General features: G+C 35.5%; 5 protein-coding genes across 7 annotated transcripts; 2 read left to right on the top strand and 3 right to left on the bottom strand.

Annotated features, from left to right (window-relative positions):
* Positions 1-2,576: 2,576 nt before the first annotated feature.
* LOC108808491 (F-box protein At3g49450-like) lies at positions 2,577-3,833 on the bottom strand. The gene has a single exon (XM_018580625.2). It carries the CDS (start codon positions 3,804-3,806, stop codon positions 2,577-2,579), a length of 1,230 nt encoding a protein of 409 aa, XP_018436127.1. The 5' UTR covers positions 3,807-3,833.
* Positions 3,834-7,187: 3,354 nt separating this feature from the next.
* On the top strand, positions 7,188-7,988 carry LOC130495825 (uncharacterized). The gene is made up of 3 exons (XM_056987359.1): positions 7,188-7,311; positions 7,417-7,650; positions 7,740-7,988. Exons 1-3 carry the CDS (start codon positions 7,258-7,260, stop codon positions 7,986-7,988), a joined length of 537 nt encoding a protein of 178 aa, XP_056843339.1. The 5' UTR covers positions 7,188-7,257.
* An 8,110-nt stretch (positions 7,989-16,098) lies between these two features.
* LOC108810327 (mitogen-activated protein kinase kinase kinase 17-like) lies at positions 16,099-17,321 on the bottom strand. Its single transcript, XM_018582447.2, has one exon. The coding sequence runs from the start codon at positions 17,244-17,246 to the stop codon at positions 16,269-16,271; it is 978 nt and encodes a 325-aa protein (XP_018437949.1). The 5' UTR covers positions 17,247-17,321; the 3' UTR covers positions 16,099-16,268.
* Positions 17,322-17,580: 259 nt separating this feature from the next.
* LOC130496298 (30S ribosomal protein S9, mitochondrial) lies at positions 17,581-19,435 on the top strand. Its single transcript, XM_056988274.1, has 4 exons — positions 17,581-17,846; positions 18,278-18,718; positions 18,827-18,907; positions 19,027-19,435. Exons 2-4 carry the CDS (start codon positions 18,331-18,333, stop codon positions 19,116-19,118), a joined length of 561 nt encoding a protein of 186 aa, XP_056844254.1. The 5' UTR covers positions 17,581-17,846; positions 18,278-18,330; the 3' UTR covers positions 19,119-19,435.
* A 240-nt stretch (positions 19,436-19,675) lies between these two features.
* On the bottom strand, positions 19,676-22,888 carry LOC108812625 (uncharacterized). Of its 3 annotated transcripts, XM_018584937.2 has the most exons (6): positions 22,577-22,888; positions 21,320-22,434; positions 21,028-21,138; positions 20,911-20,947; positions 20,773-20,835; positions 19,676-20,491 (listed from the first exon to the last, which is right to left on the bottom strand). In XM_018584937.2, the coding sequence occupies exons 1-6, from the start codon at positions 22,803-22,805 to the stop codon at positions 19,809-19,811; spliced, it is 2,238 nt and encodes a 745-aa protein (XP_018440439.2). In that variant the 5' UTR covers positions 22,806-22,888; the 3' UTR covers positions 19,676-19,808. The 3 variants fall into 3 exon arrangements, with proteins under 3 accessions (XP_018440439.2, XP_018440437.2, XP_018440436.2); XM_018584935.2 differs by having other exon boundaries at positions 20,773-20,947; positions 21,320-22,428; positions 22,577-22,887; XM_018584934.2 differs by having other exon boundaries at positions 20,773-20,947; positions 22,577-22,885.
* Positions 22,889-23,393: the final 505 nt, after the last annotated feature.

The following is a 23,393-nucleotide window of genomic DNA, read 5'->3' as shown; positions in this document are numbered from 1 at the left end:
AAGTGTTTATAGTTCATATATAGTTATTTTAATAATTAATAATATAAGTATGTTCTCTATATAAAACATCAACTTTGTTTTATATTTAAATTCTAACTAAATTAATTTTGTTATGACTATCGGCTTTTTATTCTATTTTTATTAAATCGATTAGTAACAACTACTTATGCTATGATCCATTTTGAACTAAACAACTTCAAACAAAGTAATGCACTACGGTCACTAACCACTATAAAAAAGATCATAAAATATCATTTTTAATATATTTTTATTTTCATTTTAACATATTTTATTTGTTAAGACCATATATAATAATTTATAAATTTATGTAAAAGTATAACATACGAATCCGGCACGTAGCGCCGAAATATCACTAGTATTATATATATATCAATCTTTCTTGAGACTCGGTTTCACTGTTTAAATGTTCTTATAGTTCGATTTTACATATTAGAAACACATTCAATAAATAAACCGAATTGAGTTATTTCATAAAAGATCCAAACTCATCATGAAATAAACTAAGTTGAGAGATCTAACTCCATTTTGACATATTTCTAACTACTGTGTTAACATTTTCGAAAACAGTATATATAGATCATGTTTAATCATATCACGACAAGAAACTATATATTTTCCAACGGAGTAAGATTTAGGCATTTAGAAACATAAATATCATGCCACTGTAACATAAATATCATGTCATTGTAACTATTACCAAACACATATTTTATCCGACAATAGAAATACCATAATTGTAATATAATAACTAGGTTAAAATTCGCACCTTGCACGATATGAGTATTGTATATACAAATAGTTTTATGTACTATTATTTATCTAAGTTTTTTACATATTATAAAATAAAAGAAAATAATAATATATTAAATAACTGAAAGGTCAATAACTATTATGTATATAACTAAATTGGTGTGAACATATAAATCAAAGCAATCATTATTATGTATTACAATTTTATGGTAAATAAATCTAAACAATCATTTTATCTGTTTTAATATGATATATCATTTAATTTAAAAGATATTAACATAGATATATAAATTATTATTAGTATGACTCTTTATCAAAAAAAATTCATCATATGGTTTTAGGATCATTTGTATTTTTATAACAAAAATTTCAAATCATTGATAAAAAGTTTTAAATATGAGATTTTAATAGTTTTAATAACTCATATTTTTTTAAACATTTCAATGAAAATTATGAAATTAAAATATTAAATTTTTAATATGCAATGAAAATTTTTAAATTTAAATATTTTTATTTATGGTAATAATTTAATTTAAACGATATTATATATATATATATATATTAAATGAGACTTACTACTTATATAATTTTATGATTATTTTATCTTTTTACAAAACAAAAATTATACAATTGATCACAAATTTTTCAGTGTAGATTTTAACAGTTTTATTATTTATGAACGTTTTTATAAATTCTAAATAAAACATATTCAGAAAATTGAATTTTTTAATTTATGGTTGATGTGATGGTTTAATTATTTTTGATCAAAAAAATATTTTCTTAATCTAAAATTAAGCAAACATAATAGAGGATATAAAAATTATTATCAAATATTTATTATTCAATATAATTAATTTTCATATATATTTTAACCACATCAGGTAATTCCATATTTTTATTTAAGAAAAAAGGAAGAATACTATTTATGCATTTATTACTAATTCTATGATTAGATTAATGAAAAGTATAACATATATTTATATGTTTCAACTTATTTTTAATGACTCTAAAAATTATTTTGATACATGTCATATCTGAAAGGCTGTAATTTTTCTTAAACAATATATAAGAGATTTTTAATAAGAATATAATAAGAACCATCATAAAACTGTTGAAATTTCTGGTTTTAGGTTTGAATAGCTAAAATTAGGATTTGTGGTTTGGTGATGTAATTTATGGTTAGATATACTTGTTTTTGAATTTGTTCGTGTTCGGTTTGACTTTGAATAGATCTAGATATTTTGTGTTAGATTGATGTTAAGATCAATTAGATTTGTGATAGAATCAGCTTTGTTTTTATTATGTAATTTTTTTAAAAAATCGTATGTACCTTTCTCTTTTTTCTCTTTTTTTTGGTAAAAACAGTTAACATTAACATTTTCAAAAGCAATATCAAATCATGTTCATCAAGGGTTATTTCCTAAATACTTTTCTAAAAAAGGTTACATCTGCAAAAGACATGTTGTAGTATTTGAGGTCCATTTCAAAGGAAGGCGGTAATGTGCAAATTTACATTTAACGTTTTTGTGGAACTAAAAACATGCAAAGTTTTAAAGTTGTTGTACTAATAAAAGAGGTCTGAGAACTCAACTCTATCATTGTAACTTTGAAGTTTAGTTAATGAGAATTAAGTTGTGAACAAAAAAAAAGATCAACACAATAAAGTAAATAAAAATAATTATATAATAATCGGAAAGTTGCATAGATCCACGATAAAACAAAGACAAGCCCATGATAGTCTGTATATGAAAATGTATAAAGGAAATTAGCTCTCATGAAGCTTTTACAAACAAAATTCAAAGCACTTATGTAAAAAGTTTCACATTCTCCATATGGTTTAAGAACGTGTAAATGTTTTGACCCGTGGCAGATCCAAAACCTTCGATTTCAGCTCTTCTGATAGATTTCGTTTCCATGTTGTAACAGAAAATGTAGAAAGGGATGTACACGACGCGAGGAGAAAACAAAATTTCACCATTACCGGTAGTCCCAACAATATGTACCTTAGTCCGATCAACTAGACTCCACCAGAGAGGCGGAAACATGATAATATTCTTACACCATGTATGGTTCTCAATATCATCAATGACCCACAACACGAAACCGCTAGATCTTCCATTCATAAAACCTGATGCATTAGGATGGAGTATACCTAATTTTCCTTTGTAATTTATCAGAGTTGAAGGGGATTTGATATCCTTGAAAGCTTCATCAACAATAAACTTCAACTTCTCAGACTTGATGTGAAAACAAACTATCATAGAAGTTTTCCAAGACCCACTTCCCGCAGCTAAATAGTATAGGATTCCGTCTATGCATATCTCGCTATCTTGAGACTGAGGATAATGAGATACTGAACACTCAATCATTCTCCAATTCATTTTTCCCCTTCCTAGTGTGAGAACCTGATGTTGTTCAGCTTTTTGACTATACGGCCTTTCACAAGATGTCATGCACAATACCTTGTGTACCTTTTCTACAGGATCATGCCCTAAATAGGTCAAAACTCTACGCCTGCTAGTTTTCACTTTGGGTAAAAGTTTGAATTCTCCTGTGCTAGGGTTACATATCATCAACCTAGCATCCTTCTTTTTGCTTAAAACCCACTCATCTTTAGTACACAACAAACCACAGACAGGGACACAAACTCTAATGGGATAATCTATAGGGACATGACTAAGACGGTCGACAACTACACAAGAGGACTTCTGGTCTGAAATCAACAGAGACTCGGGGGAGGAGAAAAAGGACCACTTACCCTCTGCATGGAAAGTGAAAAGGAGACATGGACTAAGAGAAGACATCTTCAGAAACAGATCGGTGAAACATGGACGGCAGAGAGTGACACCCCAGTCTTTAGACACGCAACGAAACCTCGCTATGGATTTGGCAGGCGCTCTCGAAAGTATTTCGAGGATGATATCCATTGGGATCTGACCATATTTTTCTCCTGATGCTTTCGTTGATGTAGTTGAAGAGATGATACGAGTCTCTTCCTTGGAAACACAATGCTTTCGTTTCTTCATGGCAGACATAACATGAAATGAAAGCGCTGCCTAGAGTTCAAGTGTAACATTCACCTTTTGATTTCTGTTCCTCCACAATAATAAGTATACCTTCATATGCAATGTATATACATATTAGCTAATTTTCTGGTCAAAAATCATTAAATCACACTCGTTTGGAAAAAGGAAATGAAAATAAAGAATAATGATTCTATGTCTTAACTGCTTTAATGTTTTTTGTTGATTACTTTTTATTCAAATGTATATATATATAAAGACTTAATTATATATAATACATATATCTCCTTATACTTAATATTATATTCCATCAGTTTCATTTTAAGTGTCGTTTGTTCACAAAGATTAAAAAATCATTTAATTTTGTATATTTTATATAAAAATATCATTATCTATATACATACTTATAATTCAACAATAAAAAAATAAATTGGAGTATAAAGTTAATAAAATTTTGCACTGAAGTGCTAAAAGCCTAAAACGACACTTAATATAAAATGGAAAGAGTATAAGTTATTATAACACTACAAGAAAACAAGGCGATTCTGACGGACATTCCGACGGAAAATGAGATCCTCGGAACATTCCGAGAGATTTCCGAGGAAATTCCGAGGAAACTCAAATTTTGAGTTTCCTCGGAATTTCCTCGGAATATACCGACGGAATTCCGAGGAAACAACATTTCGTCGGTATTTTCTTATGAAATACCGAGGAAACAATATTCCTCGGAAAAAAACCGACGAAAATCTGAGGATATATTATAGCCGTTAGAGAGCCGTTGGGGAATTTTCAAATTACCGAGGAAATTCCGAGGAAGGAGCCGTTGCCGTCGGAATTCCGTCGGAATTTCCTGGGTAATGCAGACCAAAAACAGAAGACCTGCTCGGCATGATGATAGAGGCGAACGGGCAACATATCATGTTACGGTTCCAGACATCTTCACAGATGTTGGACGACTTAGCGGAAAACCAAAGGACCGTCGACTTACTGAGCAGGAGCGCAGTCATTTGCAAACATATTTGCTCACCAACTGCGAAGATATTCTTCAATATGAGAGGTAAATAAATTAGCTTACAAATTTTTATTTTAACAAGTTAAAATTTAAATCTTAATTAATTACATTATTGTCATCATATGTACAGGATTTTCATGGCAGAAAAGCGGTTCGAATATAGATACGCCACAGAGGAGGCTCTAGAAGAACTGAAGCAGAGAGAATTTGCTGGATGGATGCTTACTTATGTGAGTGCTTTAAACAAATTAAAATTTAGCTGGAAGACCCACTACAACCAAGCACATCTGGCAACTTAAGTGCAGCAGAAGATTTAGCTGCAGTTGGCCTTGTAGTCGATTTAACCGATTTCGCAGAGGAAGCCGTCGTTCACGTAGAGGATGAACCAGAGATTGGAGAGTTTCACCAAGATCCAGATTCAGAATCATCTGGTGATGATGACTCCGAAACAGAGTAGCATCGCCTTTTTTTTTTTTTTTTTAATATAAGAATACCGAGGAAATTCCGAGGGAATTCCGACGGTTTAGGGTATTTGGTTATAGGGTATCTGTTCCTCGGAAAAGCCTCGGACATTTCCGAGGAAATCCCGAGGAATTGAGGGTTTTGATTATAGGGTTTTCTCTTCCTCGGAAATGCGTCGGAAAATTCCGAGGGAATTCTTAGGAAATACCGAGGAAACATAAGTTTTCCTCGGAATTTCCTCGGAAATTCCGAGGCTTTTCCGAGGAATATAGGTTTTTTTAGTCGAAAACAACATTTTTCGGTTTCAATAACACTTATATAAGCCTTATTAAAATACTTAGACTGAATATGAAGTCAAAAATTGGTGTATCACCCGATAATAAACAGTTTTCGGAATGTATGAACGAAATCCCCACAACATACGAGAAACACTTATACACTTTAATGAATGGTAAAGGGAATACATACAATTCATTTTAGAATTTTGTTATTTCATGATTTAGGATCATATAAACAAACAATTATCATTGGTATGCATTACATTAATATAAAAAATGATATAGGGCAAAAAAATTTGATGTTTTGAAACCACAAACATGTATTCCTCGGAATTTCCTCGGAATATACCGAGGAATTTCCGAGGAATATTCTTTTCCTCAGAATGTTTTCATTTAACCGGGCAAAGGAAACCGCCAAATTTTTCACGAAAATTAAATAATTGATTTCCGAGGAAATTCCGACGGACCGAGGAAATTCCGACGGCCGTTTTTCCGTCGGAAATTCGGTTTTATAAACCCTAAACACTTCTTCTTCCCCATTTCTCTCTTCTTCTTCTCGCGATCTCCGCCGACCACTCTCTTCTCCCGCGGCGATTTCCGGCGAATCCTCCCTAATCCTCTTCAATTTCATCCATAAATCATGTAAGGACCCTATCCCACTCTATTAGATTCGATTTGGTGGGGGTTTAAGTAGATGTGATGATTTTAGAAGTTTTTAGATAGATTTTTTTTAGGGTGATTGGTAGGATTGTGTAATGGGAGTTTGATTGTGATTATTGTTTGTATTGAGTTGATTTAGAAGTTTTTTGAAAGTTTATTCTTAATTTTGTGTTTTTAAAATCGAATTAATAATTATGAAAACGTTTTTTGTATAGAAAATCTATTTTTTGAACTATAAAATCATTTCTATATTTATTAAACATTTTAAATATTTATGAAACCTTTTTATGATTAAAAACTATTTTTTGTAATTATATTTATATTTTTGTGATTAAAATCTATTTTTTAGATTTTTAAAAATCGAAATAATAATTATGAAAACGTTTTTTATATATAAATCTATTTTTTGAATTATAAAATCATTTCTATACTTATTAAACATTTTTAATATTTTTGAAACCTTTTTTTTATTAAAAACTATTTTTTCTAATTATATTTATATTTTTGTGATTAAAATCTATTTTTAAATATTTTTTCAATTTATATTGACTAAAACTATTTTTGTGATTAAAATCTGTATTTAAATATTTTTTCAATTTTTATTGACTAAAACTTTTTTTTTTAATTTACAGGTCTACTGGTGATCAGCCCCGGGTTCGACCTCGTCGTTCCGCACCACGAGGTCGTGGTGGTACGGCGAGCCACTCTCGGGGTTCGTCCAGCCACTCTCGGGATTCTTCATCGCCACAGAGCTCTTACCATACATCTCCCTCTCCGGTTTCTGCTCCCGCTGCTGCACACTCTCCTGCTCCTCCAGTGGTTCCGGGAGTGATGACTGTTGAACAGTTGGTTCAACAGCCCGGTCGTGAGCATCTTCCCTATCTTACTCCGGAGCCACGGGGACTCGGTCAAACATGGTAATTAAAAGGTCCCGCAGTCGATCAACCCCACCGTCTGGAAGGAGTTGTGTGTGCATTGGAACAAGGAGGAGACGAAAGAAATCTCCTTGACCAACTCCAACAACCGCAAGAGCGATCGTGGCGGGAAGGGCATGTACAAGCACAATTTGGGTGCCCAGACTATTGCCACTCTCAGAGATCGCTTGGTAAGTTCAATTTTTTTTTTCTTCCAATTATTTAAATATGTTTATTTTATTTTTTATGCATTTATTCTAATTTCTAACGTTTGTTTAACTTATGTTTATTTCAAGGCGGAAGAAAATGATGGCGAGCCGGTTGATGATCTCCTCCTATATAGGAAGGCGCATACCAACAAGCATACTGGGCTGATTGATGATGGTGTTGTGAGGGATGTGATCGACCTGATCCAAACTCAGAAGGAAGACGAAGAGATCCGTCTATCTCAGCTTCAAACCGACATGGACGCCACTTCGACGGCTTCTACCAACTTGTCCCGGATTCGAATCAACGAAATCGTTGCATCGGTATGTTCTTCTTTAAAAGTTCAATTCATTTATTTTATTTTCATTTATCATCTTTTCTATTATTTAAATTTATTTATTTTCTATTTCAGTCGGTACCGAAGAAGAAGGGACGTTTGGTCGGTTTGGGTCGTCGATCCCAGTCGGTTCCTCCTTGTGCACCATCGTCCTCAGTTGATCCAGCAGTATTTATGGATCAGTTGAAGGACAGGGATGACCGCATTGCTGCGTTGGAGACCAGGATGGCGGATCAACAGGCGGGATGGGAGGAAACGAGGAGGCAGAACGAGAGAATGATGGAAATGATGAAGAGAATGTACCCGAACGAGCAGTTCCCGTAGTTTCTTTTTTTTTTTTTCAAAAACTCTGAATGTTTTATTTTAATTTGTACAACTTTGAATATTATCTAATATGTTTTCTTTCAATTCTAATTCTAATTTTATATTTTCTAATTCCAATTAAAAACAAATTAATTTACAATTTTATAAAAAAAAAAATTGGGAAAATTCCGAGGAAGTGTATCCCTCGGAATATTCCGAGGAAAGGGTCGTCGGAATATTCCGAGGGATACACATCCTCGGAAAAGCGTCGGTATATGTCCGAGGACTTTATCGAGGACACAGCCCTCGGAAATTTCCGAGGAAATATTCCCTCGGAAATTTCCGAGGAAAGATTTCCTCGGAAATTTCCGAGGGCATATGTCCTCGAAATGTCCTCGGAAATATACCGACGCATTTCCGAGGAATATTCTATCGGACATATCCGAGGAAATACCGACGAAATGGTCCTCAAAAACGTTCTTCGGAATTTCGTCGGAAACTAGTGTCCTCAGAATTTCCTCGGAAATTTCCGAGGGATTTCCGAGGAATCTGAACTTTCCGACCAAATTTTTCCGACGACGTTTTTCGTCGGTATGTCCTCGGAATACCGTTATTCCGAGGACATACCGAGGAAAATATCCGTCAGAATCACGATGTTTTCTTGTAGTGTAACTTCACAAGAAATATGTATTATCTTTTGTAAAAAAATCTAACTTTAAGATTTCAACCTTATTTAGTTAAGTAGTCTTTATATACAATAAGAGAATATTTTTCTTCTTTTAATGTACAATATATAATTTTCACCAAAATATATTTTTGCGCATTGATATTTGTTTTGTACAATTGACTATGTGTATTTTTGGTAAAAATGCTTAATAGTAAAAAAAATTAGAGAACTATTCAAATAACTTGAGATAATATTTAATAAGGGAAATTTGGTTTTATAACCAACAAAAATATTATAATTTAACATCTTGTTGTTTTACCTATATGCTAGAGTACACAACATATTTTTATATAATTACCATTCTGCCTTCCTAAACAATTGGTGTAATCTGCTAAAAATATGTATACTAATAATTGTTAGATAGCTGTGGTTACATTGTGTCTTATCTTTCTTCACATACTAGGGTCGGCCCGCCCTACGGACGGGATGTGAACTATAAAATAATTTCAACGGCTAATATACAAATTAAAAACATTAAGATCTGGATACTAAAATTTTAGGCATGTATATCCGGATCCGGACCAGTTATATATTTTTAAAATATTTAAACATAATTATATCTATATATGTATACTATAAATATTTAGTTTAAAATGTCTATTTTTATTTTGTTTAACATTTAATATATACTTATTTTAATGTGATGTGTTCTAATTTTTATTTGATGTATATGTTGTGAGACTATACTATTATAATTATTATTTATATTTTTTGTTGTGGGTTTTTAGTTTGATGAAAACATAATTTTATTACAATTGACCAATTTTCCTATACAGTATAGTTTTATTTTAGAAATGAGAATATCCAAATATGTTTTATTTGTTTATTTATATTTGATCTAACTTGTATTGTCAATGTTTTTCCCTTTTATATCATCTATATCATTCACAATGTGTAATTATAAAGATTTATACATCATATAAGTTTTTTTATTCTACTTCATTTATTCCTATTCTTAGAAGAAATAAGATTAATCTTCTATGTCATTTGATTGGATTTTGTAAGTTATTCTATAACAGTGATTTATATTTATATTGAAGTTTATTAATATTTTTAAAAGCATTAACACATATAGAACTTATAGAAATTTCATTTGCGAAAACATAGTTAAAATATAATATATATTTTTAAATTACTTTTGTTTGTATTTATAATCATACATTTGCAAGTTAAACTATAACCATAAAATAAATAATTATATTCCACGAACGGATTATGAGCCTCACAAAATTTGGAGTATTTTAAAGCTGGAAAAAAAAGAAGAAAAATTGGAGTATCTTATATATTTGATAATATATCCAAGGTTTGAGAATACCCATAAGCGTATGGACATTGTATAGTCAGAAAGCTTGAAGTTGTGGTTGCTCCGGGTAATGCCAATGGTCGCTGGCCTCACCTGCTCGCCGACGAATAGCTTGCTAACCCCACAAGACGCTGCCTTTTTCAGAGAGATGAAGAGATCGCGATCTCCGGAAGATTATAGATTTTGCCGGAAACGACGCATCGAAAGTTTATATATATAAGCAGACGAAGAGCGCAATAGGTTGATTCGTAGTGGGATGGAGAATAAAGACGATTTAAGATTAAACCACAAACACCGTTACAGAATCTAGAAAGTCTTAGCGCCAAATGAAAACAGACGAAGAACACGAAGGAGAACATCTGTTTAGGGATTCCGTAGAACAGTGTCGATGGGCCTAGTGCCGAAGAGCATTTCATTTGCTCTGGACGAAGCCCACTGCGAAGCCCATTTCGAGAGAACAAAGTTTAAGTGATACAGTGCGTATCTGATGTGTCAACTCGTGAGACTTCTAATTTATGATGTAGACGCTGATGTGTCAGCAGGAGAGATTCAACTCTTTTTTATATATATAGATTTACATCTAGTTAGGTGATCAAACCTGAAACTACAAAGACATAATTATTGTCCTTCATTATTCATCAATTTTGCCTTCAGTCATCACGCCACAATCACCTCCTTCTGTATAATCAATACCATATATATGCATTAATTGTTTTACTCATCGAAATCCGTTTTCTCTTCCACCATCGTCACAGTCCGTTTTCTCCTCACTCCCACCGTTCTTTTCGATCACTATTAGATACACCTTTTGTTCTGCCGCCTTAAGAGCTTCCATTGTAGGAGAAAATGTAAGTTTACCTACGAAAAAGAACATTCCACATAGTTTACATATTTCCATTCTATTTTTCCCATATTTAATAGTCATGCATATATTTGCACGTCTTCCAAGGCTCCAAGCGACCCAACCTGGTGCTGTGCAAGATTGTGCATCCGTTTGGGGGATACAAGTTTAGGGGTACCAGTGTGAAGATGGTGTGTAGTGTCGCAATGGAAGGGATAATAGCTTTATGACTGTACAAGCATTTGGATCAATTTTAATTGAAGTAGCCTACATATATTGTAACAAAATAGTATAGCCTTTTGATCGTATAGTATGGAACTCATGCATGTATATATGAAAAGCTGTTTGTGTGTTTCTGTTTGGATTGAAATGTTGTTTCTAACCAAATAAAACTAAATATGCGTTGATGTCGAATATGATAGACACATTGTATTTGTTAATCAGCGTTGTACATTGGATGAAAATAGAATATTACTATTGTGAATATAATGTAATATACTTTTGGGATAATTTGTGTGCATCTTGTTATATCTGCTTTAAACGGAATATACTTATGTATTTGTAGAATCATGATAGACGTTTTATCTTGTCGTTTTCTCCTCCTCTAGAAATTTGATTATTTGACAAATTCATATTTACCAACTAAAAATTATGCAGTATTATTAGATTTTGATATTTTATGATTTGTATTTGGGATTATGATTTATATTTGAGTTTAGAGTTTATATTGAGGTTTACGCTTCAATGATTGAAGTTTACGCTTCAATGATTGAAGTTTAGGGTTTAGTATTTATAGTGTGGATCATCTTTATGATTTAAGACAAATTAACTACGTACTTTACATAATTGTTTGATAATTTTATTAAACTATACTACTCTATATTATATTTTAGTTCATTTGTAAATAGAATAGACTCTTTTTTTTGTCGTTTGTGAAAATTTCACACCCAGGAATTCCTAAAGGTGGAGTCGAACCCCGGTGCCTTGGGTGCCACTTAGCCACTAGACTAAGGCTGACCCGGCATAGAATAGACTTTTTATTATGTACTATTTATGAATATTCTATTCCATTGTTTTCACGTAGAAAATAGTGGCGTCAGTATCACTCCATCTTCTGTCGTCTTCCTTTGCTTTGTCTAGGCATCAGAGTTATTGATTGATCGGATCATCTTCAACTTCAATTTCTTTTGGCCACCTGTTTTCGCCAGTTTCTTCAGTAAGTTTTGTTACAGAGATGATTACCATCGAATAGTAAATGGAATAATACTCTATATATGGGAAATCAAACTATTTTTATCAACATATATATCTTCTTTTTGACTAAATATTTTTATCCACATAGTTACTGCATACTCTTCAGTATCTTACTTTGCAGTAAATATGTTAGTAACGTTGACTCTTACATGGTGTGATAGTTAATAGTGTTGAATAAATATGTCCATTCCATCAAATATTAAACACGCCGTATCTTTCTGTCCGTGTAACTGACAGCTTGCAAGTTTGAGGATAAAACCAGACTTTAGTTGGACTAATTGTTAGCAAATAAATTCAGTTAAAATCACTAATTAATATTTTCTTCATTTCACCTACAAAATTGGTTGTATCGCAAATTTTCTCATTTAGTAAAGGAGTAAAAATTTGCAGTGGAGTGGAGCCTGTGGAATCAACTCGGAAGATCTTGTTAAGCTAGATGGGTTTCCCACCTAAAACCAACTGGTGATAAAAGGAGTGACTCATCCACCTTATATACTACTAGGAATCCTTTCTAACTACCGATGTGGGACAACAATGTGTCTAATACGCCCCCTCGAGATGATGGCTCTTTGAGCGTCAATCTCGGAATTCTCGGACAAGGATCGATATGCCAACTTTGGGCCAGATCGATGTGGATCGGGTTGAATTGTTTAGATCGGGCTCTGATACCATGTTAAGCTAGATGGGCTTCACACTTAAAACCAATTGGTGATAAGAGGAGTGGTTCATCCACCTTATATATTACTAGGTATCCCTTTCAACTACCGATGTGAGACAACTATGTGTCTAATATATCTTATTAGTCACTTGACTTGACTGACCTTTGATTTTTGTTGACACCACATATGGGTTCCAGAGCAAATTAAGCTTGCCTTCGTATTTGCTTAATCATTATCAACAAGCTTTCTTATTATGTGGCGAGATGAATAAAATAAGTGGCTATTTCTTATTGGTTGCCTTTGCATTTACTATTGCATATTTGAAATTATTGTGAACTAATGCAAATCAAACTCGAAGAAATTAAAAAAACAATTGAGGCAAACACGAATCAAACTCGAAGAAATCATTTTAAAGATTTTTTTTTCTTCTAAGAGTACATATGAAAACATAATTTTCTAATTTTGAAAGATGTACCAGGGGGATTTCAGGCCCTGCAGATACTATAATGAAAATATTTTTGTTGCGTATACAACAACCATATTCGTTTTGATCTAACGAATGTTAATTAGCATTTTAGTGGTGTACAAAAATTTAAAACATTTCCAGACTTTACAGTTAGTGTATACAAAATATGATTCATCTTCACACCAAATAAAAAATACCATTCATCTAATCACATTAATATTTTATATAAAAAGATCTATTAAATGTGTTTCTATTATAAAATGATATTACATAAGTAAACTCATTTGGCACTGTTTTTATTTCTGACAAATAATGTTCACATACATATATATATATAAGGTGTAAATAATAAGGTATTCTCAACAAGTCTAACAACTGGTTTTGCATCACAACACTACGTATACAAGTTAGAGGAAAATTCTGTCAGCTTCTCATGGTTTATCTGTAGCGCCTCACCCCTCTTTCACCGCAGTAACAGGGAGTTAACTTATTGTTATTTAACAAGGTCTAAAGTCATATCTCACATAATAAACTCGAACCTATCATAGCCCACCTCTAACAATATTAAGAGTCAAAACAAACTACGTGTATATATACTCCTCTAGATACCCATCACGATCCACAGGCTTTCTAAGACAATGCTGCATTGATACATATAGCCCAACCTATGTAGGAAAATGAGTATGTAAAATTCAACCATTCTCCATGACAGTAAACCCATTTCTAATGACAGAACTGGATGCTCCTTGGCTTTAACACGCACCATACTTTGAACTACTTTTCTATTATTTCATATCCTAAATAAGCCATAATAGAGCGCATCTCCATCCTAGGTTTGTAGTGGATCGGTTTTCATCTTGCACAGGTAATGCATTTTTTTTTTGAGAAAGTGCTCTTTTTTTCTTCACCGCATGTCGAGAGGCTCCTAGCATTCTTAGCTAAGGTAATGCATCTTCTTCTACACTAGATGTTTCATCTGAATAATTTAATAATATTTTTCACTAGAACTTAATCTTTAAATTTAAAAAATAATATTTTGTTTCGAACTCTATCAGGATAAGATTGCTCTTAGATTTTTGCCTAAGTTTGATCTATGCAGAACATGCAATACCGATATGTTTGACGTCTCACAAACAAATATTTGGCAAGAAAAGATAAAAAATAACACATGAATGATTTGGTAGTGATACGATTACTGAATCCAAAGAGAGATAAGGGTAGTGAACTCTCTCATATGTTATTTCGCTGTGATTATGTTTCAAACTTTCCTGTCGATTGATTTGAATATGATCCAAGCCAGGGAAGAATCATCAAGATGCAGAACAAAGTTGTGTATATTGTTTCCAAATGTGGTAAATTGTCGCCTGAGTGACAATTTTACTGATAGTAGTTGTGATAAGGTAGAGAAATGTCGAGTCCAAGATAGAACTATCTCAGATGAGGTGTATCCTATGATAAGGATCCAGTCTTGCAATCCCCATTCCCCGTAATGATAAGTCGAGATCGTAGAGAAGATACAAGTGGTCTCTAGTTTCATCATCCCTGTCACACAAACAACAGTTTTTGGATGTAAAATCTTAAGACACAAGCCTTACTCTTGTTGGTAGTCGATTAAGATTAGCCGTCTACATGACAAAAGCATGCTTTGGCATTCCCCATTTGAACTAAACTGATTTGGTTATCTGCTCCTGGTATGACTGCTTTCCATGTTTTGGGAGAAGAGAGACCCTTAAATTTTGTGTTCTCGATGATCCAAAGAAATGTGTCCGGTCTCAAGTTTGGACTAGGCAGAGAAACATTATCAAGTGGATTTTAAAGAGCCAGACTGTTATCAATTTATCATATCATGGAGAATGGAAAACCATCCTCTAGAGTTTCAAGAATCAGCTACAGAAGCTGTGACCAGCATGCTGAGCGAAGGGTGTCAATGAATCTAACCAAAAAACATGAGGTTTGTCCATCATGAACCTTACAAGACATGATGAGCTCAGCTAAAAAAAATATTGAGCGGATTGAATTCAAGGATGAAGAGTTGTTTTGGGTTCCACCGTCGTCCAAACACTTATGCCAAGCAACTTTTGATGCTTCTTCCAAGCCGCCCAAAGAGAGTTTTCGCCTGAGAACAAGAGACATATGAGTCGTAGGCACAGCACATTGTTCCAAATAGATAATTTTCTATTTGGTAAGACATACCAAGTTCCAAGCAACCCTTGAGGGTACCTTTAATGTTAGTGTGACACAAGAATGTGATTAGAAAATGTTAAAACGTAAGATAAATCTCCCAACTTATAAAATTAATTAATTATATCTAATCCAACTCATAAAAATAATATAAAAGGAGTTATTATCAACTTTTGTCAGAGAGCCCATAATTCTGTTTATCCAAAAACCTTAAAGATTCTTAACCCAGCACTGGTTTCATGTTACATTATGATTAGGAAAGAGTAGAAGCGTTTCTAGTGGTAGTTGACAATCTATGGCTTTGAATCTCCTGAGTGTTATTGATATGTTCTGTTTCTAAAACAAATGGAAGGAAAGTGGAATTTTGTGGACTAATTAATTACATATACACTGTTCCTCCTGCATCTATTGTGTGTGTCTGGTAGCTATTAATTAATCGTTCACATCCCGTCAGTTAATATGCTATATATGATCTCTGGTGACAGGTTCCGTATGTATGGCTAGCCAAATCTGAAAGCTTTTTATGTCTAAATATGGTTTCTCATGTTAGTTTGCCTCGTGTAATGGTTTCTTCAGACACAGATTTGGATCTCTATTATAACAATCATTCATTATAGCAAATTTGTTCTGGAACAGTATACCACCTATAATGAAAAAAACAAAACTCAAAGTGATACAAATATAGAAGACATCACCAGTCTACAAAAATATCATATGAAAATATATACCAACAGTTACAAACAGAAGTCAAAGTGATACAAATAGCAATTATAAGTCTTTACCAAACGACAAAATTATATCATATACTAGAAGAATACAAAACTGTTCCAAACAGCTGAAAGAAGATTAAGTTTCTCTTCTTCGCCTTCCTCACAGCAGAACAAAGGGATGGTTCTTGAGTTCATGCGTAGACCACCTCTTGTTAATGTCTCTCTCCAAGCATCTGCTCAAGAAATCTAGTGCTTCTGTAGACAACCAAGCCGGTACATGAGGCATGCGATCGCTGTGGCCAATGAGATTGACCCAATCATCAAAAGCAAGATCACCGTATTCTCCCCAAACTGATACTCCCGATAACATCTCCAAGACAGTGCATCCAAAGGCCCACACATCCGCTCCAAAGTCCACAAAGCCATGCCCCATAAGCTCCGGGGCCGCATACCTCGTGGTGCCTCTCTTGTGGCCGTATCCGTTACCGTACTCGAGTGACCCTTTCTCCATAGATAATCCGAAATCACCGATCTTGGTCAAGTATCCCGTAGACCTAAAGCGCTGATCGGTAGGGGAGAGTAATAGATTATCCGGTTTTATATCGCAGTGAACAATGTTGTTGTCGTGTAGGTAAGTAAGACCAGACAGAACATCCCTAGCAAAAACTTTAGCATCGGACTCAAATAACTCGCCATTATTATCCTCGATCAAGTCGGCGATGGTTTTGCCAGAGCAGTATTCGAGAATCAAATTGTACTGAGTAGAACAGTCCTCGCGTGCGATCTCTTCGCCGTAGCAACGGACGATGAAAGGAGACTGTAAACGGATGAGAATCCTGGCTTCGTGCATAAGGCTCGAAGCGTGAGAAATCTCAGCGGTTTTGATGGCTCGTTCACATGTATGGAGTGTCTTGCTCCTACCAAGATAAACCGAACCGTAGGCTCCTCTTCCGAGTAGCAGAGATTTCACCCACGAGGAGGATGAATGTATTCCACATCCGTTGTTGTCGTCTTCTAGGGTTACGTTGTGGGAGGAAAGAGCGGTCTCGAAAGAAGCTTTGGATATCTCTTTGAGAGAGATACTCTTCTTCTTCTTCTTCATCATCAAGTTGGACTTTCGAACCCTAATAATAGCCATCGTGTGTGGAGAATTAGCAAAGTTGGTGAATGGTGATTGTGGAGAATGGGAATGGGATGAAAACTAATAAAACGAAAGCTGGGAGTGAGTTGGGTGGGACTCAAGTCACCGTTTGTTATGCTTTTATCTATTTTCCTTTTTTCGATTAGGGTTAACAAAAAATCCGAACCGCGTACAATACGTGTTAGACGACGACGTATCGTGTATTTATTATTATTATTTTGTATGTGTTTGGGCCTTTGGGCCAGATATTACTAATGGGCCTTCCTGTCTGGTCCAAGAGATAGCAGTCACCGACTCGTATTTCTGAGTCAAAAAAAAAGTAGATCGAGAGTTAAGCGATGGGGGGCTGGGGATCGAATCTGGGGAGAAAATATAGTTTCTATTGTTTTGGGATGGTTTCAGGGATTAAGTGTCTGTATGTATGGGCTGAGTAGGCACAATCACATCATTATCAAATGTGAATTGGGGATTTTACCTCCTCCACCCATACCATACAGACCCTTAACCCTGAATCCAAAGCTCTGAGAGAGACAGAGAGAGAGAGCACTTTGTTTGTTTGTTTGCAAGTTGACCAACACACATATGCACTCTGATTTGGTATGTTTCTCTCTCTCTCTGCCTTTTGATTATTTTTTAAAAGCCAATTTTTGTGAAAAATTAGTTTGGTCGGGTTTGATGTGAGTTGGTGAGTATTTTGGATGTTTTGGTTTAGGACTTAGGAAGTTACATTGTTTGTGCCTCCTTGGTCTTCCTGTTACATGATCATTAATAATTTCTTATGATTAAGTGTAAATTGCCTCTAGCATTTGGAGTAGTTGTTTCTTATTACCTCTCTCCATGAAACTTGTTCAGGATTGGATTCATATTATTCTAATTCACTGTACAAGTTGATTAGGCATATAGTGTGACATAACATTGTCTTCTTTCTGGATCATGACCCTTTTGCTATATTGATTGTTGCTTAACCATATATCTATTAGGAAAAGGAAAAACGTTTTTTTTTTTTGGAACTTACTCTGTTATGGCAGGTCCTGATCGAGCATTCGGAGACTTGATAGCAAAGTCTGGTATAACAGATGAAATGCTAGACAGTCTGATAGCCTTGAAGGATTTCCAAGGGGTCCAGGGCTTGCCTCCTCTGGCTGAGATTGAGAACCTGCGACGTGAGAAGAGTTCTAAGAAGTCTTCAAGAGCTGAGATAGAACTCCAGATGCAAGAGGAGATTGCCAAATCGAGGGTCAGACAAGTGGATGAAACTGGGAGAGCGTATGGAACCGGGAGAAGAAAATGCAGCATTGCCCGTGTTTGGATAGTCCCTGGCAAAGGAAAGTTCCTTGTTAACGACAAAGAGTTCGATGTCTATTTCCCTATGCTTGATCACCGTGCCGCTCTTCTCCGCCCGCTTGCTGAAACCAAAACATTAGGTAGTTGGGACATTAACTGCACTGTTAATGGCGGTGGAACTACAGGTAAAACACCTTTCAACGATCACCTCCTAGGGTTATAGTCACTCGTTGCTCAAGTTTGTCTAGCTAGTATAAGTAACCGTGTACTCAAAAATGTTTGGTAAAATAAAGGTCAAGTTGGAGCTATTCAATTGGGTATCAGCAGGGCATTGCAAAACTGGGAACCAGATATGCGGACAGCACTTCGAGCTGGTAAGCAAGCTTTATATTCTTCTTTAGCAGAGAGACAGGCATGATGTGTTTCCATTTGGTTAGATGGATTGTTCTTGATGATTACGATCTTATTTTTAATCTTGGATATGTTTTTTCAGCTGGTTTTTTGACAAGAGACTCGAGAGTTGTGGAAAGGAAGAAACCTGGAAAAGCCAAGGCAAGAAAGAGTTTCCAATGGGTCAAACGTTAAAGCCGTACAGATATATCTTCTCTTTGTCTCTGTCTTCATTCACTGGTTGATCTACTTATACCGGGTTTGGAAGAATCACCGGAAAATTACTTTTTTTTTTCTTTTGGTCCAGTTGCTTGGTCTTTCTTGTGTACCAACACTTGCCTCTGTTACGACTCTTGAGTCCTGGAGACATGAGTTACGTTGGTTAGCGATTCAGGACGCATAGTTTGTATGTTTTTGTTTTCGTTTCTTCAAAAGGTGCATTGATAAAGAAGAAACCTTGTATACTCTGAGTTTCTTGTCAGACTAGTGAAATGAGAGAAATAATAACACTAGCCACTGAGAAATAAAACAAAACTACCTTTATAAAAATTAAATAAAAAAAAACTAGCTGTAGTGATATGATTAAGCAATAACTATGTAAATTAGGTACAGAATTACATGGCCTTTCTATGTTAATGTTGCGCAAGTTTGTGTGAGTTTTTGTAGCACCAGAGTGTACAAGGAGAGATCAACCTCTTGTAAAACAATAGAGCAATTGGCTACTTGTAAAGCTTTTTTTCTAAAAAATATAATAACTGCAAACCACATTTTGAATAAGAGTAGGAACCAGTTTCATTTAATGTTGTTCCACAAAGCCTTTTGTTATTAATACACTAATAAAGCCATTAAAGGATCGAAACTTATTGTCCAAGGAAGTTCCAGTACTCAGTCATCCTTGAGGACATGTTCCCAATCCGAGGTCGGGCTCTCGTAGCCTTTTCCATCTGCAGATGGCTCAGTGTTGGCGCACGTCTCTATCTGTGAGTTTCCACCTGTTGTCATCATCGAGTCTGACAAGAGATAATCACACCTTTGGTCACTGTCTGAATCTGATTCGAACTCTGAATCCCAATCTGAATCAAAGTCGACGACGCTGTTGAGAGGTTTCTGAACTTGCTCAGCTTCCCGGCGTTTTAGCATCTGAAATCTACCCATAACATCACTCATATGGCTGCTTCTGCCAATAGTAGCCATCTCCGAAGCATCTGGATTGTCCTCCTCCTGCTCATCCATTGTCTCTGAGTAGGTTTCCTGAGACTTGAGTTTGCGCATTGTTTCCTGATGCTTCAGAATCTGAAACCTTTCTATAACATCATCATGGTTTTCCTCTGTGGTGGATGCAGGGGACTCTTGCTTCATCTGTGAGAGCACTGCATCAACGGGAGCAGTGTTGAATCTAGAGCTTTGTGGTGCGTCATGACTCATTGCAACTACATTGTTCCCAAAAGTGCTCCCGTCTTTGATGAGTGGTTCAGCCGTCTCCTGCTCTACCTTGTTTATGATGGAAACTGATTTCGGGGGGTTAAGAGAAGGTTCCTGCTTAAAGGTTGATGCATCTGCAGAGGTCTCTGAGAAAAGCAAAAGATGAACTGTTATAACAAATACTTTTGAAGGGTATTCACAAATACCCGAGAGTAACAGTATCCTAATCTCATCTACCAGCATTTTTAGTGTTTAAACTGCCTGAGTATATTATCCTTTATACGAAATTTAGCATAGCAGTGGCATGGCATGGCATGGCATCAATAACAACATGAATGGGATTGTGGAGAATATGCTCTTGCAATGCAGCTCTAGTGGTTAATAATACTATCAAACAAAGGAGACGGTCAGTTTGAAAGTTACCGACCTCTATTCTGCAATTTGAGATTACCAGCCCAGTTCTTGATCCGATGGTATCGAGCCAGGTAAGCTGTGGAGCATAAGGCAGCTTCAGTTTCGAGCCAGAGATTCTTGTACAAAAGAGTTTGTGGGTGGTTTTCCTCACCATCAGGAAAGTTGGAAGCAAGTGTGTTCTTAATACTCTGCAAAGTTAAGATTAAGTCAGGTGTTTACAAATATGCAAAAAAAAAAAAAAAAAAAAAAAATCTTTGTAAATAAATACCTGCGTCATCTCATTCTTATCCTTATCCACCGATTCTTTGACTTTGAAGCCAAAGCTGTCCTGTGGCTTGACATCAAACCCTTGAGAGTCTTCAGCAACTACATTAGGGGCCTGAAAAGGTATCATTAAGCAACTAACAGCAAACAAGAACAAGTAAAGTGTATTTTATATGAAAACAAAATAGGTCCGGAACATAAGAAATAAATTATCAGCTCAGACAACATGAAAACAGATATTTTTTTTGAACTTCAACCTATAATCACAAATGCCAAGGTCGAGCTGCATCACATACCTCATTAAGGTCGACCACGTTTGGACAGGATTCATGTATAGCTTGAGTTGGAACTGATGCTATAGTCTTGTCACCAGTGATTTTCTTTAAGCACCTGGTGAGATTCTCTACTATTTTCTCAAGTTGTTCGGGCTTCAGCAAGCTTCTTCTATTGCTGAAGCATTCATAAACAAGCACTTCTGAGAGATTATGCATGGCATTAACCACGGAAGAAACTCTTGTAGAAGAATCCGGGCATGTGAAATCTCCTTGATCACATACTAGTGATTGACCAGTTGACTTGTTAGCACAACCTTCGGAGTGGGCTCCATAGCTGACAGCTGACTGAGCAGCATTCCTGTTATCCGCTTTCATTGCACCACTTCCCATAGTAGGCGCTGAAGGTCCCTCAGAAGATACCACACAGTGGTTCCGAGATTCATGCTGCTCATCAAAATTTAAATCGCCAATCGCATTCTTCAAGGAGCTACCATTCTCACTGTCAGCAACCAACGCGGTTGCCTTGTGATAAAGGGAGGACTTGGCATCAAACTGTAGCGGGTGGGAAGACCGGGGAGTCCGTGAACCAGTCCCATCGCGAAGAGCTGGATTCTCTGACAAAGCCTTGACAGTGACATGACCAGTAGCATCACCATATCCAAGCACCGGTTCAACAGAAGCACCAAATTGAATATACTCAGGGAAGTGACTAGAAACATTGTCACGGAACGATCTTCCATCTCCTAAGCGAATCCCAGTCGGCCGATTTCCACCAAAGAAACCTTGTGTGATATGCATAGATGGAACACGTAGGTAAGGAGGAGCAGAGACAGCAGCATCCACGCTTTCATGTGTACCAGAGTTGAGATCAAAAGCATAGGTGCTGCTGCTAGTAGTAGCACAAACACCAGAAGGAGGGACAGGCAGATAGAAAGGCTCCTGAGAGTTTCTGATAAGCATGTCAGCTAAAGAAGAGACTGTAGCTGAGCTGTAAGGAGGCACGCGTTGCCTCTCCATAGGAGGACAATAGACAACGCCAGAGGATGATGATGTTTCCATTGAAGGGTAATATCCACCACCCGGAGAGGACGAGCAAGAATCTTCACCCCCGTGACCTAGATGATTTCCTCCTGCAACTAACACAAACACAAATACATGATCATATAATCATATCTACTAGACTATTATATCTACTAGACTCATCTCTCTACAGTTTGAAACCGTCACAGTACTACTATTAAACCTCAAATTTGGTTGATTAATTATTTATATATATACCGGGTTGAGACGATGAAGGAGGTGGCGTCGGAGAGCGAGAATTATCACCATACGAAGGCGATGGGTGTAGATAAGAGACGTGAGGAATATTCATCGGATGATCGTAGGATGATGGGGTTGCGAGAAACGGCGGAGTGGAAACTGAAGGATGCTGCTGATACGGAGGCCAAAGCCAGTACGGGTGCACTACTCCTGCGTAACCGCCGTACTCAACAAATTCATCTGCCATCCCCGTCGTAAAAGGTGGAAGCGACTGGTGAATAAGAAGAAGAAGGAAAAGTGCTTTTAAGATTAATCGTAATTACTAATGGGCGAGGAGGTCTTATAGGGTTTTAACCTCACTTCGTAATTATCCACACGATTTAATGACGACCATTAGTTCTAAGATAATCACGATTTTTATCAAAAAAATACATGTAACAGCGGGCCGATAAACATTGGAAATCAAGATAATTACCATTTGGTCCATTTCCTATTTAATTATTTATCTTAGTAAAAACCTTAACATTTCTTCTGTTTTTTTGTGCAAACTTAAAAAAAGAAAGACATTTTATCTACTCCCATTTTCATAGTAATAAATAGTTTCGAATGAATATGAAACGAGCGAGCATGTATGAGTTACATGCCATTGATAAAGACAAGGAACTGGCTGTCAAAAACTTTCAAATTTTGTCTGTTACACTCGAGGAGACTTTCTTGTGTCTAAATTAGTCATCCATTCGTAATTGCATGTTTAGTCTTAGATAAAAGTTCTAGAGAACCAATGTAGGTTTTCTTTGTGGTTAGTCTTGATCTTAATAATACTCGATGGGTAACA

The sequence above is a fragment of the Raphanus sativus genome, chromosome 6 (genome assembly GCF_000801105.2).
Source record: "Raphanus sativus cultivar WK10039 chromosome 6, ASM80110v3, whole genome shotgun sequence".
Classification (NCBI taxonomy): Eukaryota; Viridiplantae; Streptophyta; class Magnoliopsida; order Brassicales; family Brassicaceae; genus Raphanus; species Raphanus sativus.
This window is presented reverse-complemented; position numbering and strand designations above follow the sequence as displayed.

Bases quoted from the DNA above. Each gene is read 5' to 3' on its own strand.
- LOC108810327 (XM_018582447.2), bottom strand. From the start codon at position 17,246: ATGGCTATTATTAGGGTTCGAAAGTCCAACTTGATGATGAAGAAGAAG.
- LOC130496298 (XM_056988274.1), top strand. From the start codon at position 18,331: ATGCTAGACAGTCTGATAGCCTTGAAGGATTTCCAAGGGGTCCAGGGC. The intron at 18,719-18,826 runs GTAAAACACCTT...GGTAAAATAAAG, and splicing joins TAATGGCGGTGGAACTACAG to GTCAAGTTGGAGCTATTCAA. The intron at 18,908-19,026 runs GTAAGCAAGCTT...ATGTTTTTTCAG, and splicing joins GCGGACAGCACTTCGAGCTG to CTGGTTTTTTGACAAGAGAC.
- LOC108808491 (XM_018580625.2), bottom strand. From the start codon at position 3,806: ATGTCTGCCATGAAGAAACGAAAGCATTGTGTTTCCAAGGAAGAGACT.
- LOC108812625 (XM_018584934.2), bottom strand. From the start codon at position 22,805: ATGGCAGATGAATTTGTTGAGTACGGCGGTTACGCAGGAGTAGTGCAC. The intron at 21,139-21,319 runs GTATGTGATGCA...ATACCTTTTCAG, and splicing joins ACGTGGTCGACCTTAATGAG to GCCCCTAATGTAGTTGCTGA. The intron at 20,492-20,772 runs GTCGGTAACTTT...TGCTTTTCTCAG, and splicing joins TCTCAAATTGCAGAATAGAG to AGACCTCTGCAGATGCATCA.
- LOC130495825 (XM_056987359.1), top strand. From the start codon at position 7,258: ATGTACAAGCACAATTTGGGTGCCCAGACTATTGCCACTCTCAGAGAT. The intron at 7,312-7,416 runs GTAAGTTCAATT...GTTTATTTCAAG, and splicing joins CCACTCTCAGAGATCGCTTG to GCGGAAGAAAATGATGGCGA. The intron at 7,651-7,739 runs GTATGTTCTTCT...TTTCTATTTCAG, and splicing joins TCAACGAAATCGTTGCATCG to TCGGTACCGAAGAAGAAGGG.